The sequence below is a fragment of the Ptychodera flava genome, chromosome 8 (genome assembly GCF_041260155.1).
Source record: "Ptychodera flava strain L36383 chromosome 8, AS_Pfla_20210202, whole genome shotgun sequence".
NCBI classification, from domain to species: Eukaryota; Metazoa; Hemichordata; class Enteropneusta; family Ptychoderidae; genus Ptychodera; species Ptychodera flava.
This window is the reverse complement of record NC_091935.1, coordinates 40,072,272-40,093,108: the sequence shown is the minus strand read 5'-3', so window position 1 is coordinate 40,093,108 and position 20,837 is coordinate 40,072,272. Positions and strand designations below refer to the sequence as shown.

The 20,837-nt window shown below is 38.2% G+C and overlaps 1 protein-coding gene and 1 long non-coding RNA gene across 2 annotated transcripts; both read left to right on the top strand.

The window, feature by feature from the left end:
- The first annotated feature begins 104 nt into the window (after positions 1-104).
- Positions 105-2,411, top strand: LOC139137984 (uncharacterized). Its single transcript, XR_011553524.1, has 3 exons — positions 105-203; positions 738-884; positions 2,309-2,411. It is a non-coding gene; the product is annotated as an uncharacterized lncRNA (long non-coding RNA).
- Positions 2,412-2,413: 2 nt separating this feature from the next.
- Positions 2,414-20,823, top strand: LOC139138105 (protein sidekick-2-like). The gene is made up of 21 exons (XM_070706328.1): positions 2,414-2,435; positions 2,764-2,919; positions 3,551-3,832; positions 4,043-4,372; positions 4,990-5,060; positions 5,270-5,525; positions 5,835-6,061; positions 12,212-12,281; positions 12,903-13,009; positions 13,182-13,261; positions 13,687-13,815; positions 14,531-14,786; positions 15,058-15,103; positions 15,337-15,465; positions 16,114-16,269; positions 16,452-16,727; positions 17,082-17,411; positions 18,257-18,327; positions 19,717-19,969; positions 20,262-20,488; positions 20,728-20,823. Exons 1-21 carry the CDS (start codon positions 2,414-2,416, stop codon positions 20,821-20,823), a joined length of 3,570 nt encoding a protein of 1,189 aa, XP_070562429.1.
- Positions 20,824-20,837: the final 14 nt, after the last annotated feature.

The following is a 20,837-nucleotide window of genomic DNA, read 5'->3' as shown; positions in this document are numbered from 1 at the left end:
GTCGATCGTTTGATTGTGGTAAACACCAGTTTAACTCAGATGTTTAAATAAACTAGTGATTGTTCTTCAGATTGTCCCACGGTAAATGGGAGCCACCGACTGCTTGAAAACATGTCCAATATGTTACAACGGAGGTGTATGCAAATCTGAGACTGGGAAGTGTATTTGTCCACCTGGATTTAAGGGACAGCAATGTGAAAATGGTAAATATAGGTTGCAAACAATCGCGATCTCGTGACCTTCTGATTAATTGAAGTGTTTCTGGTAATATGTGGCTAAAATGTTTCAATTCATTACTCTCTTTATGGTCACAAATACAAATCACGGGTCACCACTCAAGTTTGCATCTTAAGAAAGAAATTGCGTAGAATGTTGTGATATTTGAAATTGAGAAATTTAAATTTTCCACTCCATCACATGTTATCTCTGTGAGGAAAATTACATTTTTGATTTACACATAAATACTAAAGCAGCAGACCAACAAACCTTTGAAATAATGAGCGTTCGAAAAAGAATCTCTTTGTGAATTCTATGTAAGACTGTTTTAAAATGAGTTTAGAAGGTTACTTTACGTTTCTTTCAAGCCACGCCACTTGCACTCTAGAATTACTAGGGTTGTGATACCTTAGTAAGTGACAGAAATTCGGTCACTAGCTGTGTCGCTATAAATATGACAAGTATAGGGCAGGTAGAAATTAACGATAGAATAACTAACCATGGCAATCTTCAATATGCAGCGTGTGGGAAGAACAAATGGGGCATTGAATGTGGACAGAGATGTTCTAGTCGCAGTGTGGATGCTTGTCGTAAAACAATGTACTGTATTTCTGATCCATATGGGTGTTCATGCAGTGCGTCTTACGGAGGATTAGACTGTGCAACAGGTAACAACCCTACTTTGATTTCTGTAAAATCGTTCATTAAAGATACAACAATAGCACGATACCAGGCCTGTATATCTTCCTCCAACATAATCTGTACTGGAACAATTCACAAGAATTAACATACTATTGTTTCATCACGCATCTACTAATTCAGCATGATTCTTGGCATTTCGTGAAAGAATGGTTCATTTTATCGGTTTGCAGTCATTATATCTATATTTGACGTAATCAAATTTTCCATTTCTTTTACCAACAAAAAGCTCTCTTTCTCATATCTTTCATAAATCAATTAATCGACCTTTTTCTTATTTATTTATTTATTTATTTATTTATTTATTTATTTATTTATTTATTTATTTATTTATTTATTTATTGTTCATTCATTCATGATTTATTGAATGACTATTTATTCTTCCTTTATTCACACAATTGTTGTTTGCAGATATGTAATAAGTAGAGCATATTTGATTCCTATTATTATAACTCTGTGATCCGTTTAGAATGCAATGGAAAAAACCACCTCCTCAGTATGCCATGTTTTCGTACATGTACCCAGCGTTTTTGCAATAAATCACTTTGTGTAATTTGCGCCGGCTTTCTTTATTCTGCCGCTCACAATCTTTCAACGAAATAGAACCTGAAAAGGAAAGAAACACACGACATAATTAACAGAGAGAAAAATTCGAGCCGCCAATATCACTCAGTAGCTGCTTGTCACAATTGTGAAAATTTTGATAGCTGTAACAAGTAACAGCTCGCCATCATGATGTCACAAAGTACTTCAAACGCTTGCATTGCATAGATAACTAAAAATATACATTCACCGTCGTGGTTTCTGTCAAGAGGATTCAGGAATAATATAGTGAGTTTATGCACAGAGCTTTATTTCCACTTGACAATGTCATGTAAGAATCGTGATTGTAAGCATACGATACCATAAAGAGACATCGGATTTACGACAATGTGTGTTAAAGATAGGAGAATCTATATGTTTCATTTATGCTTCGTTCACCACCAAGTGTTGAATGCTATTTCTTGAAATTCTTCTAAATTTATGATAATGTGATAGAATGTCAGTTGTGTGAGAACAGAAACCGCATGCGCATGCCTGAACCCATTCCCTTTGGTAATTAAATCTTTCCTCATTCTGCATTTCAACCATCGGGTATAATATCAGACAAAGCTAACTGTTCCAACGTTTGGCGGAAGTTTAAGTTTGTAGATTTTGAAGATCATGCGTAATGATATAGTTTGATTACAAATCGGGCGATCACTGTTAGAGCGATAATTCGTAAAAGGCAATCTCAATTAAAAACAGAAGCATAGCTGCAAGCTTCGCTAAAATTCTGAGTCACATAAAGGTAACAACAGGAAGTTAATTAATGCATCATTTCAAGGTACATGTTGGATGTTCATCCCTGCAGACTGTCCAGCTGGAAAGTACGGTTCAGGATGCACCCAATATGTCACTGTACAACTAAGTGTGACAAGGCAACTGGAAAATGTGACGGTGGTTCATGTATGGAGGGATGGCGGGAACTAACTGTAACAGTGAGTGACAGTGTATTATATTCCATTGTTTTCCATTTAGGAATACTGAACCATTTACTTTTAATAACATAGTGCTTGTTAACTCCAGTGTTTTCATTGTTGAGTTGTTTCTTTTCTTTGTATTTCTCTTCTGTATTTATGTCAGAGAAATAATTTTTCGTTCAAGGTATGAAACATTCGATAAGTTGATTTGAAGGGACATGTTTCCTGTATCGGCTTTATCACTGAACAAATTGGCCAATTATGCAGCCTTTTTAATATCACACAATCAATGATCAAGGTCAACAAGCACTAATTCCAGGCTGACACTTTAAACGACTAATTTCAGTTCCAACGGCATGTCCGACTGGATTCTATGGTGAAGTGTGCAATTACAAATGTCATTGTGAAAACAAGGGTCCCTGTGATAAGACGAGTGGTGTGTGTTCAAACAACAAATGTGCAGCTGGATGGATCAATACTGACATCCCTGATTGCCAACAAGGTCAGTAGCCATGGACACACTCTTCAAATATTAAAATGGTAAATTAAGAGGACTGGCAGAAAACTGCAAAATAGAACCAAGTGCCTGTAATCTAAATTCACACATTTACTGTAAAATGATAAATCCGTCTCTTGTCGGCTGACAGAAATATTATGTCCAATCAATGGATTTGTAGCAAACTTCTGTTTTTCTTCATCTGGAAGACCATTTAATGAGTAGGCGGTTTATCAGCTTTGTCTTTGAAAGAATAGATTCAGTGGACGCAATTTTCAAATCAGCACAGACTATCACCATGTAGATAGACGATGTGAACGAGAAAGGTGCCATTATAACGCAGTGTACGCAATTAGAGAATCTGCCGAAACATATCATGACCATTTGTCCTCCTGTGGTTGGGTTAAAAATAACGCATAGCCTTCCATTAGATGACGTTTCATCGAAATAATTGTACTCATAATCAGATATAATTGTTCCTTTGCGTGACACCTTTTTTTGCAGAAATACAAAACTCTTTACCATATAATTTGCATTTTGATTGACAACTTGAAAAACGTGCCGTTAATTCGCAAATAGTCTGCTATTTACACGCTTGTCATGTGAAACATTCAATTTTTTTCTATGAATCTCTCAGATGGCACCAAGACATCAATCCAATCTCTAAAATACGTCAAAGTAAATCCTGGTGAAGAAACTTCGATAACATGTGAAGTCTTTGGGAATCCGTTCTCATGGTCCGATGAATTAACGCTTCGAGATCTGTCAGAGCCAGACACGTCCATACCAAGTAAAGTAACCCGTATGAGTGGGAAATACACATACTTCGCCAACTTTTCTATCAACACAGAAGATGTGAGAAGATACTCATTATCCCTGAAGAGTGGATCTTCAAAACAAATCACGGTTACCCAGTACGGTAAGTCACAGGATAAACTCCTAGATAGACACTCATCTCACCTCTTTATAGTTAAGACAAAATTTTCCGTAGTTTTCTGGTAGGAGAGCCGTAACTTTGCATTAAGGTAAATCACACATTGTCATTTTCAATAAATTGATATAACGGGCAAACATATCAAACTATGAAGACAAACTTTGATGTAATCTGCCTAAATATACAATATTTCAGTTCTACCAAGATTCTCATCAAACAACCTACCGAATGTCAGCGTAGATGCAAGCACAGCAACAGTGAGATGGCAAAGATGGTCAGCAACCGATGATCTGGGTGATGGACCGATACAAGCATACATGGTGTACTACAAACGATCCGCAGATGCTGATTGGATATTACATGAAAATGTCGATGCTGGGGATTCGTCAACAAGTACATACAGCTCAGTCATCACTGGTCTTGATTGGTCAACTCGCTATGACGTCACAGTGACCTTGAAGAGACCAGGACCTAAAGGGGAGGGTAGCAAGGAATCCTTTGTGACAGTAACCACGCTCTGCGATGGTGAGTACTTCGTAATTGTATACGCAGTCAGGCACACATTTTGTGCCAAGAAATTGCCAGCAGCTCCTTGCAGGCGAGCTGGCAGTGACATTTTTCTCATATCAACTCATGGGAAAAGGACGTTTTTAATTTTTAAGGTAATTCTATGATTTGCTCACTTTGCAAATTCGTGAAAAATAGTGTTGGAGGTTAACACAGAACTTGGTCGTCGGACAGGGGTTGACCTAGAGGGAAGGAGAGCCATCTAACGGGGTAGAGGAGGACAGTAACTGTTCAACGTTTTTGTAGTTGAGAGGGGTAGTGTAAGCGTTTGTGACGAGAAGAGCATCAGATACTACTTTTGTTATTGGGGGGGGGAATGAGGGAAACTGGCGAAAACCTTGAACAGAGGGTCATTTTTAGATCGCAGCTGAAGGACTGAACAAACGCTTTTCATTTCTCCTTCCGAATTTTAAATTGTTGAAATAACTTGAAAGAGTATTATTTCATACCTCTAGGTTCATGATTGTTGTCTTGAAGCATTTTATCTGACCCTGAAGCAAGTCACGTGGAGACTGACAATGACATACCTGTATGACCGTTTGAATTATACTGTCATAGTCTGTATTGATTTACAGAGCCTACGGAAGAACCGGTCATTCTGAACGTGACATCTCCAGATCCACATACGTTGAAAATAGACATCCAGGTAAAAAACCAATTATAACCTCCATTCATTCATTCATTCATTCATTCACCATTATTATATATCTGTATTGAATCGTGAAGAATGTGTCAATATCAGATCCCGTGTCTACTTCCTACTTATAAAAAAATAATAACTCCTTAATAATCCGTTGAGATGTAGCAAGACAACTGTTTAATTGTTTCGTGCATACTTATATTTTGTCGTTGCAGATTCCTGATCCATCGACGATAAGATGCCACGACAGAGGATACATAAATCACATGTCCGTTAAATACAAGAAGTCAGACACCCTAAGTGACTATGAACAGACGATTGTATCTGGCCACAGTTTCGGTAATGATGTCGTCGAGGGCGTCGTTGACGGCCTGCTGGCATACACGGAATACGATGTACTTGTTTCATTTTATAATTTCCATAAACAGAGCCCCTGGAGTTCAGTTTACAAGGCACGCACCGCGGAAGATGGTGAGAGTCAACCTACTAAGATTCTTTTTGAAGTATGTTTTGAATCGTGAAAGTTTCAAGTAAACCTACAGGAACGGCTGTAAGAACTTAACAAAGGAATTTCAGAACAGCCTGGAAATAAAGATATCTGACCTGTTGTTATTACAAAAGAAACGTGCAACGAAATGAAAAAGAACGATAAAACAAAGTGCCCATTTTCGCAGAGTCAACCCAGCCAGTAACTGATCCATTCCTTCCTTACCCTATTTTATATGGTCATCAAAGTGATTGCTTTGATCTCATTTTCATCATTTTCTAATGTTTTCGCAGTACCATCCCCACCAAGGAACGTGACGGTAGAGGCAACCGTAGCCGAACTGAAAGTCAATTGGTTAATTCCCGATCCAACGAATGGAGTCATCGATAAATATGAAATCCAGTACTGGAAAACTGGTGACCCAGTTTTTAAGAAAGTGGGAATAATGATGGAAGATTTAAGGATTACAAATTCTTTTCTGATCACCAACTTGACATATAAATCAAACTATACCATTCAGGTAATTATTAAGATGTTGTCATGGGTATACTCGCTTGAAAACCTCGGACTCAATCCATTTATTTTGTGGAAAGAATCTCCTAAACACATGTCAAAGGTCAATGAACCTTAATACCAATGCCTACATTGCATTGCTGAAGTTCGAATGTTAAAAAAGTTATTCCCGCCAGTCGTAGACAGCTTCTGACAATGACAAGCCAAACTGTTGGCCCTACATACGTTACATATATAGCTATCCACTTGGTCTTTCTGAATCTTTCAAACTTACCGTTTACATCAAAGTTTCCATTCAACCGATATATTAACTTATCGCAGATTATTTCCTCAACGACGGAATGGTGAGAAAATTCATTTACAGAGTCTATCAGCCATAATCCAAGTTGTGTTTAGTTTGTTGAACATTCTTCCAAAATTTCTAACACTTCTATGCATTTGCTCCTGAAGTCACTATAAGAAAAAATTGCGAGACTTGAGCGAGAAAGCCTTACTTTCTCGCGATCGGTGAGAATCCCTTATCATTCTCACGGCTCTCAGTGATATTTTTTTAATTCTCACTGGTGAGCAGTGAGAAATGCACTCCTTGGTGAGAATCAAGTATGATAACAGATTCTCACCGGTGAGACTGGAAATTGTCACCGAGCACAATGGGTATTTTCACTGTGAGAATGTAACATACTCATCATTCACTGGTGAGATTCAACCAGACTCACCGTGGCATTGGTGAGAATCGGCCAAACTTGTTGTTTACTGGTGAGAATCAATTGGATAATTGTCACCAGTGAATTTGTTGTTCGTTATGATTTTAAATCTCAACATCATGTGCAGGTCATAATCTTATCTTCGTGTGAGCCTGAGAACCACAATGACTGCAACCGTGAAGTTGTTTACCCAAAAACTGATGAAGAGTAATTAAATAGATAGATAAAGGCCACTTTTCTTTTTTATGAGAAGAAAGCATAGTCCGCTTGAAATGCCAGATATTTTCAAGATGCAATATTTACTAAGTGCAATGTGAGCAACACTGAATTAAATGCAAAAAATAAGTGGCTGCCATTCTTTTTGCCTTGCAATAATTCTACTTTCTTCAAAAAGCGGTATGCATTAAGAGCAGTTGACTTCTTAATCTGATTTTCCTAAAATATCCTACTTAATACTGTAGGCGAGCTTTCTGGCATGTAAGAGTTACACGGGTTATGCAATACACGTCTCCCTCTCAAAACATTGCAATGATCTGAATGTAAACTTTTATCACGTGAACAGGCCTGGATCGCCCCCTGTGTGACGTAGACCAGGACAGATAAGAAAGCCATATTACCCGTAGTGTACATTATCGAACGGAATATTTTTCCTGTACTGGTACCGTTCACATAAATATATATACATACATATATATTTACACACACACACACACACACACACACATACACACACACACACATATATACATACAATATATATATATATATATATATATATATATATATATATATATATATATATATATATATATATATATATATAAATATGCCGCAACACAGACCGATCTGTCGTGATCGATGCAGTGCTCACATGATATATTTACGAAAAAATGACGCTACAAATTCAGACACGGAAACATAGAAGGCATGTCCAACGAAATTTCGACTCGCTAAAGCTTTACCTATTCCAAAATATCGAAAGGGGTGCCGTCGATGGATTTAACATCTCAGGAATATCGCGGCGCGGCTCCAGTCGCAAGACTACCTGGCGATAACCACAAAGCTAAACGTCAACGTAAGTTCAAGGTGAACTTAATGAATAATTATCGTATAATCTTCGGGAAAGCAACATGGAACATCAAGTAATTCTACAAACAACGATAAATTTCCCTCATCGCATAAAAAATTCCATAAATTCTCGATTGGAATCAAAACTGCAACGTAGGGCTGTAGCGAAGACTGAGACACAAGGCCGAACAAAACAAAATTGTGCAGTTCCGATAACCCTACCTACCCTATTTGTTACCGGCCGACCCTAAACTTTTTAGAGCTGAGTAAACATGGGAGTAAAAGAAAGAAAAAAAGAAAATCCCGTAAAATCATGCGTTCGTTATTTTGCATTAAATTTTTGCTTGTACGAGGATGTCTTTTATGTTTTTATTCCTTTTATATGCATGACATATTTTTCTGAAAATGTTGTGGCCAGTGTTTGACCGCCCTGAACCCCTGAAAATTGCATATTTATAAAAACATTTTGACAAAAACATTCCTGCCGACCTACCTACCCTATTTTTGAAAACCCTGTTATCGCAATAGCACAATTTTTTTTTATTTTTTTTATTTTTTTTTATTTTTTTTTTTCACATTAAAATCCCAGACTTTAGGAACGGAAGATAGTCAGCTATTTATCGGGCACTTATCGCAAGCTGCCCGCTCAGAGTCATTCAATTTCACGGATCTTAGGTACGACAAATTGTCAATCCTTTTTCAGGAGGCAGTTTTGCAAACTGCCTCCTGAAGGTCATTCCAATCCACATTCTTTGTTACGGAAAATGTCGACCCTTTTCCGGGCACACCCGTGGTCTGCTGTCCGTTGACAGCGATTCCAATCTAGGCACTTTTTGTACGGGGAATTTTCAACCCCGCTTGCGGCATACCTGTCCCTGGCAGCCCATTGAATGCAATTCCAATGGTCGCACTTTAATACGGGAAATTTGTCGCCCCTTAATTAGCACACCTGTCGTCCAATCGCCGCCATCCAACATTCAAATGCCCGTGCTTGCGGTACTGAAGATTGTCAGTCTTTTACCGGACACTTCTGTCACGCTGCTCCCGCTGCTTGCCATTCTCATTCACGCTCTTTATGGCTGGAAAATTGTCAGCTCTTTATCGGATACACCAGTCGCCGATTCCCGCCGCCCGACTTATTAGTCCTCGGCAATTTCGGGGTGGGTATAGCCAAACTTTTATCGAACACATACATCGCCTAATTCCCGATACTCGACAACATACATCCGTTCTCCCAAGACTTGGTTTGACCATGCAGGAGCAGTACGAGACTTTCTTAAGATTCTATCAGTAAGACTGTCAACTGCCTCAGGGAAGATATGAAAATCCCCGTATAACCATAGCAATCCCATACATCAATAGGCATTTCCGCCATATAAATTTTGCTGATTCATTGAAAGGTAAATTTTGTTTAAAAAAGAAAATCAGTATTTATTGATGTTTGGCAGGAATAGATATTACCATCGGCGGCAAATGTGGACGCAGAATAAAATTTGTACATTTTTTATCTTTTTGACAGGAGGATTGTAGTAATGCAGCGGCACTTGTCGGCCTCGGCCCGTTTATGACAATTGAAATTCCCGCACTTTAGGTACGGTAGATAGTCAGCTGTTTATCGGGCACTTATCGCAAGCTGCCCGCTCAGAGTCATTCAATTTCGCGGATCTTAAGTACGACAGATAGTCAATCCTTTTTCGGCTAAAGCTTTCGCCAACGGCCCGCTGACAGCCATTGCAATCCACATCCTTTCGTACGGAAAATGTCGACCTTTTCCGGGCACACCCGTGGTTTGCTGCCAATTGACATTAATTCCTAATGTCACGTGTTTTTTGTACAGGATACTTTCAACCTTTTTTCCGGCATACCTGTCCCCGGCAGCCCATTGAATGCAATTCCAATGGTCGCACTTTACGGGAAATTTGTCCACCTGTCGTCCAATCGCCGCTCAAACCTTTAACTACCCGTGCTTGTGGTACCGAAGATTATCAGTCTTTATTAGCGGACACTTCTGTTACCTACTCCTGCCACCTGACATTCTTATTCACGCTCTTTCTGTCCGGAAAATTATCAGCTCTTTACCAAATACATCTGTCGCCAATTCCCGCCGCCCGACTTTCTAGTCCTCGGCAATTTAGGGGGTTGGTATTGCCAAACCTTTATGGAGCTCATTCGTCCCCTAATTCCCGATACTCGACCACATACATCGATAGGTTTTTCCGCCATTTAATTTTTGCTGACTTATTGAAAGGCAAATTTCGATTAAAAAAGAAAATCAATATTAATTGATGTTCGGTAGGTATAGATATTACCATCTGCGGCAAGTGTAGAAGCAGAATAAAATTTGTATATTGTTGTCTTTTTGACGAGAGGTTGGTTGTAATGCAGCGGCATACTTGTCGGCCTCGGCCCCCTTATGACAATTGAAATTCCCGCACTTTAGGTACGGAAGATAGTCAGCTGTTTATCGGGCACTTATCGCAAGCTGCCCGCTCAGAGTCATTCAATTTCACGGATCTTAGGTACGACATATTGTCAATCCTTATTAGGGTAAAGCTTTCGCCAACGGCCCGCTGACGGCCATTGCAATCCACATTCTTTGGTACGGAAAATGTTGACCCTTTTCATACCTGTCTCCGGTAGCCCATTGAATGCAATTCGCACTTTAAGGTTCCAAAACAAGAAATTAACCTTTTCAATCTAACAATTCTGTCGTGGTTAATAAACTCAGAACCCCCGTTAGTTGTACATTTTCTGAAAGCCTAGATATGAGGGAATATTTTGGTAACAACAGTGTCACCATTGTTTACATAGGAGGCCCTTTTGTTTGTTTATTATGAGAGTTGCTATGTCAACACTTGCCGATATTGCGATAGTACTCTCACGCCACGCTGTCACGCCGTGCGAACGGTAGAATTTTGATAGAGCTGGTCTGTAAGAACTTTAATGGAATAACAACGCCATAACATAACAAGATTCAACATATCATTCCCGATTTTTAAAGAGTCTAGCCGATTCCCACCAATGAACGGTGAGTCTGGTTGATTCTCATCAGTAATATTACCATTCTGACTAGGCTTGTTGAAAAGAGAATTTGTTACCATCCTTGATTCTCACCGAGGAGTGCACTTCTCACTGCTCACCAGTGAAAATTCAAAATGTCTCACTGATAGTAGTGAGAATAACTCGAAATTCTCACCAAAATCGCGCAAAAAGCGTCACTTTCTCGCTCAAGGCTATCAATTTTTTCCCATAGTGAGTTCATCTGAAGTTTTAAAAATATATTTCTTGTCATATTGACTGTTTCTGAATGTCATGTGCATTTAATAATCTCTCAGCTAGTTCAGGTTGTGCTTGGCATAGTGAATGGCATAGTGATGGTGAATTATTTTGTTTCATAAAAATGTCATATTCTCATTCTATGTCCCGAATGGCTGGAATAAGTCACGCGACGAGAAAATTGATAAGGCTGGCAAGAGTATACTGGATTGTAAAAAGTGACGTCAGGGATATTTTGTTATAGCCTGCGACATTAATCTTGAAAGTACCCGATCTTATGGTCTTGAGTGGAGTGTCGTCTGCACAGCACGCAACTTTAAAGGGGCGGTAGATCGGACCACGATGAGCGATTATCCTCTGACAAAATGAGTGATATTTAGCATTCCAACGACGAAGGAACTTGAAACCCTAATGACCGGGCAAGGCATATCTTACTACATGACACTTTCATGCTGTAACGGGCTTTGGTATTCTTGTTCGCACCACAACAACAAATATATATTGCAAACTTGGCCAGACTCTTTCTCCGCGTTTGCGGAAAATGTGCCAATTTAACAAAACAATATAAGCGAAGACATCCAATTGACATCCTTTGCCACACGCGAATCTTCATCTTTTATTATTATGAGCACTTCAAGTTCTCGCACTGATGCAGAATATTAGTTCGTTATTGTTTGTTTGTTTGTTTGTTTGTTTCCTCGTGGAAAGAAAGCTGTTCATGCTCACGTGGCTGAATATTTCACTTTTCAGTTTTCAAGGGAGATGTCACCGGTTCAAGAAATTAGTATCCCTTGACATCAGCTTTTCAGAGCCAGTGGCAGTGCCCTGTGGTAGGAAATTCGAGAGCAACCAACAATATCTGTTTGTGCGTCACGCGACTTTGTCCTGGTAATTCATAGAATGAACATGTGGCGCGTTATATTGACAGACACAGAGGCCTAATTTTGTTTATTTTAAAAAGATAATTGACTTAAAATACCAGTACGATACAGCCAAGACTGCAGTAAAGACGTCATATAAAGAAATCGATTGTAAAATACTGTAGCAATGAATCATTGTAGATGTCCTTATGTTTTATCTGAACGCATTGTTCGGTATTGTCTTGACAGGTTCAGGCATCTACGAGCGCTGGCCTTGGCCCTCCAAGCCAAGCTTTAGTCATCCAAACAACAGACATACGTAAGTATTTTTTCCGATATTATGTCAATGTTACATTTATCGATAGAGGGGGGAATTATTAAAAAAACTTCAGTTGCATTGAATTTCTTTCAAAGCATCCTGAAGACCCTAGTACTGTCAGAAATGTTTGGATTTCACTGACCTAAGAGTCACATCGCAATGTGCTTGCATAGGGTATTCAGTAGTCATTAATGATAATAAAGAAATATGGAAAATATGAAAATTATTGTTGTTGATGCTGTTATTATTATTTTCATCATTATCATCATCATCATCATAATGAAGCACTATTGGCAATTTTGAATTCCTACCAAAGTTTGCCAGCCTAGGGAAAATACTCCATCAGTGTATGTAGATAGAGTACATATCGCTAGGCTGGTAAACTTTGGTAGGAATTCAAAATTGCCAATGGTGCTTCATTATGATGATGATGATGATGATAATGATGAAAATAATAATAACAGCATCAACAACAATAATTTTCATATTCTTCATATTTCTTTGTTATCATTAATTACTACTGAATACCCTATGGTGCTTGTTGAAATCTTAAAATTGTAGAATATGTGCGACGTCTTGTACACACAGGGCATTCACGGTTTATATTTTTTTCTTAAAAAGTGCCCGGCCCGCCTGGCAGTCTTGAAGTTCAAGAAATCAACGATAATAGTATCACTATAACATGGACAGAGCCGATCACATTCGCCGGTGATATTCAGAATTACGGAGTAAGTTATGTTCTTCCAAGATATTAATTAGAAATTGCATATAGATCATGATGATCAGATCTACATTACACCACTTTTTAATCTCATTAACTGTGCAAAAAAGAAATATTTCTTGAATACTATGTCTTTTTCCGTGTTATCAAACATGTCTGCCATGATTCATTTCTTTCAGGTGTCATACCATTCCATTGAGTCAGTCTTCAAGACATTAGCAAACACGTCAATGTCATTCACATTGGATGGAACAACCACGTATATACATTGGAAAATCTAGCCGCTGGTACACGGTATGAAATCAAAGTCATGCTAGTACTGCAAAAGGATTTGGAGACAAGAAAACCATTGTGAGTGGAACAACGTTGTCAGGTAATAAGTTCAGCAAGATTTTTCTCAATGATTTACATGCAGAAAAGCAATGTTTTTGGATGAGTTCTCTGTTGTCTTTTCTTTCTACGACTCAAATTAATTAAGCGGAATACAGATTACTTTTTTACAAATCGTGTCATTTTGAGATCATAGCCACTTCTTTCTAAATTATCTTCTTGCCATATCCGCTGAAAAGAATTTGAAACAAATGAAAAGAATCTTCAAAACATTTAGATATATGCTATAGTGTATGTTGCATCCATAATAGAAAATAATTGCTATTTTGTCATTGTTTTCATCTTACAACACAGTAAACCTTTCTACGATACTGCCAGTGACTGCCGAGATGATGAATTATACCGAACGAACCAGAACACAGCAACCATCAAACTGCCTCAACTTGCAAAGGATACAACGCTGTCTCAAGATACGAAGTTCATGTATGAATAGAAATATTCTAAGATTATAAACCATATACTTTATTGTCGATGATCATGTAGCAGCGATTTTAATATTTGGAATTGATAGAATTCTCTAAACGGACGTTTGCCTTATGAGTTCTAGCTCAGTTACCCAAAAAAATTTCATCATCGGACGCTTACCCATAACCCAACGCTTTGGTTAACCTCAGTCCCAACTGATAGGTTTTAACCTGTGCACACTCACTGCCCTGTAAACAGGTCCACAATCATCATTGATATAACAATTAGTTTTGGCCAAACCACTGTGGTGAAAAGGTTAAACGTCTTGGTGATATAAGTCCAAGGATGTCCGCCCTGTTGACGTCACGCACTATGTAAAGAAGACGGAGATCCATTTACATCTGTAATTTAAATATGAACATTATCAGTCGTAAGAGTATAACTGAAAACAATATCACAAAATTGTTGATATCTATGTCAATAGATTCATCGTTGGAAATGCAATCGGGTCGTGACGAAATGAAGGGAATGCAGCAAACTTCAAAGCCATGGTGACTCGATCGTTTTGTCGGTCACAACACTTATCACATAAATGCTATTGACGTTTTGAAATGCTTCATTTTTTCAATTCTTCAATACCTGTGACAATGCCTTCAATGTTGCGTGACGTAGGTAACCTAAATTATCTCTTATGATCTCCCTTACACACTTATGCGCCTTTCATTTCATTTAGTGACTATATCGTGGTCGTTGATCGTGGTGAAAACGCAGCAATACCGAAGAAAACATTCAACGCAAAGATGTTGTATCACAACGAGACACGTACAGTCAACGCGTCTTACTATGTAGCGGCATCGTTTGCTTTGACAAAAATACCATCGACGTTTGTCCTGGGTGATAATGGTCAGTATGGTGGGTTCAACAATTCACCGCTCGATTTCGGAATACAATATTACATCTACTATGGGTTGCGAAGTGATATCACAGGGGTAAGAAAATTGTCTTATAATACGGTAATGTACCAACTGTGTGAATCTAGGCATTATCTATGTAGCGATTTTCCAAATTCCTGAGAATATGTTTCACATTATTGTCAATGGAAAACTAACTGAGCTCTGAGTGAAACATTTTAAAGTAGTGTTTTCATTAATTAAGGCCGAAACGGAGCAGATAGCAAATATTTTACAAACAGCTGCAATTTCGACTTCCAAGACGCATTCGGTTCTTCACCGCATTAACTTTAGTTTTGTGTTATTGCAGAGTTATGTCTTCTACATGCCCGAAAATCCCCTCCTGTCAATCAAAGGTGCGTGTTTTATCATATCAACAATGTTATTCCAACATAATGTATGCAAAATAAAAAAGCACTCTAAATTTTTGAAACAGATCGTCTTCTTCGCCATTTTCGAAGTGAGAAACGAGTTGATATCTTTATTTTGAAATCACAACCATCACTGGCAATAAATATTTTAATTCTTATATATGCCAATTTTCATTACAAGTTTAATCACGGTATATTCTTCGAATCTGTACATCTAGACTGTGCCATTGGAAAGTATGGACCGATATGTAACAAGACGTGTCATTGCGCAGTCGGGTGCAACATAGAAACAGGAAAATGCAATATGGGCTTATGTGAACAGGAATGGAGCGGCTCAAAATGCCATAGTAAGTAAGAAAGTGCATGATACTCCGTGTAAATGGTCTTCTTTTATTGCGGATGAATGACCATTGCAGACGTTTTACTTCAAATATCTATAATTACGGAGACACAAATCCCGAATAAGTGAAATATGTAATGAAAGGTTGCTACTGAGTGTAATTTTGAAGTTAAGTCAAGTTTTGTGCATTGTGACGTAACTAGTACTCTCTCCGAATATAAAACTTAAGTGATATAAAAAACACTGGAACATAAGTAACCGCGGAGAATAGTCTAAAACGTGAGCAGAACAACTTCAATAAGTTGAAAAGTGGGCGAAAGTCGGCTGACTTAATGCCTTATAACCGATTGGCTAAGCATGCACATCAATGTCCATTGCGGCCCAGTGACGAAAGACACTGTGTGGAATCACAGCCACAATCATGTACTGTCCTGTAAATATTGAGAGGAAATAAAGACATTAATGAAATCTAGAATTGTTGAAGTGTTCAGGATAAACAGTAATTCTAAAACTGTTTGAATTTTGTCACCAAAGTTCACATTTTGCGGGTTTACTCTTACTATCCTTCGACGTAACCTTGGAAAAATAAATAGACCGCCATGTGTCTAAGGCTGGTGAAGTTTACATTACATGAGTCATAATTATTCTTTTTTAGTTCCCGACTTTTGCGAAGCTGGATATTATGGTGAGCTTTGTGATCAGAATTGTCATTGTAGCCGTAACTCTGAGTGTGATCGAAACACCAGTGTCTGCAGTAATGGCCAATGTGCACCGGGATGGATAGACGTGGATACCGATGGCTGTCAACAAGGTGTGTTCACTTCTGTTGTATGAACATTAACCAGCATATAAAAATGAGGAATGTACAATTAAGATATTCCAGATATTCGTTTTCAGTGATGCAATTGTTTCGATATCTTGAAAGATCTCGTTGATTCTTTTTTTGTATTTTCGTACATTAATTTTTTGTTTTGTGTCCTGGTTTCTCTGTAGACGGATCGAAGAAAATACGGTCTTTGCACAGTCTTAAAGTGAATCCTGGGGAAGAGACGTATATTGTATGTGAAGCCACTGCAAATCCTGTCATAGAACCTAAAGATCTCATTTTACTGGATCTGTCTGTCCACTCACATGTCAATCTTACTGATTGGTACATCAGTAAGAAATACGTGTTTGTCGCCAACTTCAGTATAATTGTTTACTCTCACACCTTGTATGCCCTGGCTATAGCGGGAGGTCCATCACAAGGCATCGCTGTAGACCTGTACGGTATGTAGGACATGCACAGTTATAACCATAACCATAATCTTCACTCGAAAATAGCAGATTGCAGGCATCGTCTTATGGCGACCAAACATTTTGAATGATTTTTTGCGAGCGATAAACTCCATATGTGAAGTCTTACCAGTATTTTCATCGACTAATGCGTTCAAGGAGTTATGACATGGACGTGGAGAGCAATGGTGATATGGTGAAGAGGATAGCAAGCAGAAACGGTGTTGACCGATATTGTGAACCAATACGAATCCCTCCTTATTACACCATAAACATCTATCTTAATTACTCAGACTTTTTCATTACACTTTTTGATCTGTATGTATATCTCGATGCATTTTATTTCAGATCTACCAAGATTTTCACCGAGCAACCTACCAAATGTCAGCGTAGATGCAAGCACAGCAACAGTGAGATGGCAAAGATGGTCAGCAACCAATGATCTTGGTGATGGACCAATACAGGCATACATAGTGTACTACAAACTATCCACAGATGTTCATTGGATATTACATGAAAATATCGATGTCGCAGATTCATCAACAAGTACATACAGTTCGGTCATCACTGGTCTTGATTGGTCAACTCGCTATGACGTCACGGTGACCTTGAAGAGACCGGGACCTAGAGGAGAATGTAGCAAGGAATCATATAGGACAGTAACGACTCTCTGCGATGGTGAGTTGAAATTATAGGGTTCAAAAATTGCACTATGTGCTCACTTTACAAGTAGACAGATATACAACCAGCGGAGGTTTCTGCGAGAATCAGAGAAAAAAAATGTTGCTTTTTTGTTAAATAGAGCGAAAACGTTCTGAACGTACGTTTAGGCTATTTGCATAATTTTAAATATCGGGTATAATCTTAAGTTTTCGGTCGAAGATGATGTTCTCCTCGAGTTTTGATAAGTCAACCTTATCGCTGTTTCTCGCGCACTTGCATTAACATGAATGTTCCTAGATTACTTTCATTTTTACTGTATGTACACAAAACTTTACCGGTCCCTGAAATACTCAGCTTCAATTATGCATCAGTGTAGTCTTCCATCCTTGAGTATGGTTCTGTAGCTTCATGTCTGCAGTTAACTTTGAATTGCCATGCAATTCTTTACGACCACATGATATCGATACTGCTGTTTCATTTATTTAATTATTTGGATACTTGCCGCAACGGCTACAGGAAACAATGTACGTAGTTGCCAACTATTTACACAAAACTTGACATAAGATATGTATAAAGGAAATCCAACGACTATCGTGTGTATTTGTGTAATACATACACATAACTTCTAATACAAGACAAGGGCCTTTAATAACTCGCCTTGAACTTTGTGGAGTGGTCATGTGATCTCCGCTCATGCTTGTTGTTTCGATTGTTGATTTGGTTCCACTGTCAGTGTACCTGTCTGTAACATAGAGGGTACAAGAAAACTTTCTAACATTTTCGGACGCATGCGTAGTTCACCTTATATTTACAACACGGTAGTGACCACATCAGATTAACACTTTTAATTCTTGTTTCAGTACCCGACCAAGGTCCAAGTATTATAAGTACAGAGTCAACAACTCCAGAGATTATTAACATAAAAATCGAGGTAAAAATATTATGTTCTTTCATTTACGTTGCTAAGTTTGACGTTATTTGCTTACATTTAGAATTATAAGCAGAGTTTAAGTGGACAACAAAGTACAACGAACTACGAATTCTGCGAATTCAGTCAAATCCCAAATCCTAAATCCCGTCTCAGGTACACAATGCAGATACTGATGAAAAGAGATTACAGTTTTGTCACGCGTAACTGAAAATTACTAGCATTGTTCTGTAGTGACACTTTAATAAAATTTCACATGAACAATATTTAAGCAATAATGTATCCCCATCCGGCCCGTAATGGCGAGAGCAAACTTTGCTTGAGTCTATTATGGGCCGGGAGGGTGTATAATTTATCGCTATTATTTTATAGTTTTGGCAATGCAAGTGAATTTGTAGACGTAGAAAACATCTGAAGCCATGATGTCGGGTAATCGGATACATTATCAGTAATAATCTGAGGTTTGACGTCACAAAATTCACTGGTATGACAAAGGTATATCAATTAACAGTCGAAGTTGTAAAGTCTTCCAATTTTACAGATTCTATTCTCTTTGTTGTAGTTCCATACATAAAGTATAAATTTAAACTTATCAAGCACCACCAACGGGGCATATCGAAAGATATGAGATATGATAGAATCCTTTACGTAAAACGAATCGTTTGAACAAACTGCACGTAGGCTTACATAGTAGATTATTGTGTGACACCTACATTACTTGTGAAATTTACGGAATGTTTTTACAACTTAAAACTCTCCAATGAACTGGTTGCCAGAAGAAATGGTGTGTTCCAGTACATATATCAGTTAACTCAGTGAAGCAGCTGCCTGCTGAGTCTGGTGGATTCCTTATCAATCTTCAGACAATAAAACAGACTCTTGTTTAGGTATACGCCTAGTCAAGTAGCAAACTGCTTAGCTAAGTTTCTTGGTAATTACCTAATTAGAGTGCCGGTTACTCGTGCGTCCGGTGTAAGGTAGAATGCCCCTCGAGGAAAGATGTAAACTTTTCCAATTCTTTTCTGACCTACACTTGTGGTGGCTCATTTTAAGGTCTTGGTGTAAGAAAACTTTTCACTTCTGAGTTTTCCATGAATTGAAAACTTTATTTTTCCCCGTAGACTTAACACAGGGGTGGCTGCCATTTTGAATTTTAAATAACGGTAAATGTTGGGTTGTTTGTTTACGTTTCTCTAGTACCAAATTGCTCGTTGATCCCCCCCCCCAATTTATATTTTTGATATTTGAAAGAAAATGGTTGAAATATTCCTTAAGGATTGTTTGAGCACTTGAAAACTTTAAGTCTTTCATTTTAGAGGTGCATACTAACTTAAGGTAACAGAAGATTGGTATTTTACGTGATATGGTAACTCTATAATTACTTTCTTCCAGGTGCCTGTATCTTCACAAGTCAAATGCATATACAATGGAGTACAGGGATATATCGATAGTCTCCTCGTGAAATACAGGGAAGCAAATACACAGGATGATTACGTCGAAATTGTTATGCGCAATACTTCTGTACGTGTACTTGCTTTGAGTGGACTGTTTGCATACACCAAGTATCAACTTTTGGTCTCATTTCGTAACAAGGACCAACAGAGTCCATGGAGTCAGGAATATATGGCGTGGACTGCTGAAGATGGTGAGTTGAAATTCTAACGTAATGTCAACGTTTATGTAAGGTTTGAAACTTCAACTCAACTTCTTTCAGCAGACTAGAAATGTTACAGTGCAGTCTCAGCTCCTTAATGATAAAATCATAACTTTACCATTAATACAACTTGAAGGCAAGGATTATTGTCTGTTTTGATCGATTAGTTCGAATAAAAAACGCATTATTCCTTTGTTCTGACACTCTTGTGTCTCTAAGTGTTTTATCTCTCAGAAAATAATCAGTAGTTGAAGTAATAGTGACATTTTACGTTACATTACAGTGCCATCAATACCAAGGAACGTGACTGTGCGTGCAGGTGCCGATTCTATGACGATCCAATGGTTGGTTCCCGAACCATGCAACGGTCTCATCAATGAATACAAAATACGATATTGGGAAATAGCAAAGCCGAGCCAAAATCACACCTTAATAATTACCGCCAACCTAGGGGATATCAACACAGCTACGGTATTCAACCTCACACACAAAGCGCATTACAAAGTCCAGGTCAGTGTGTTGGCTTAAATGTTCGTGATATTTGAAAGTCACAACGTAAACAACTGTACAAACGTCTGTAATTTTATTTCTGTGAGAGATTCGTCCTCTATAAGTTTTCAAATTCCTCTATATACAGAATACAATTACAGGGCAATTAAGTCTTACATAGAGTTTGAAATATTTGTGAAAATGCATACCATAGCAAGCAACGGTCCAGTGCTCAGTTTGGTTTTCACCTTCTGTTACAGGTGCAAGCATCGACTGGTGCCGGGCTTGGCGAGTTCACTGATGTAATGAGTGTACAGACTTCTGATCAAAAGAAAGATAAAAATTTTTTTCTTTAAAATTTTTTCTTCTA

Bases quoted from the DNA above. Each gene is read 5' to 3' on its own strand.
- LOC139138105 (XM_070706328.1), top strand. From the start codon at position 2,414: ATGGCGGGAACTAACTGTAACA. The intron at 14,787-15,057 runs GTAAGAAAATTG...GTGTTATTGCAG, and splicing joins TGCGAAGTGATATCACAGGG to AGTTATGTCTTCTACATGCC. The intron at 19,970-20,261 runs GTGAGTTGAAAT...GTTACATTACAG, and splicing joins GGCGTGGACTGCTGAAGATG to TGCCATCAATACCAAGGAAC.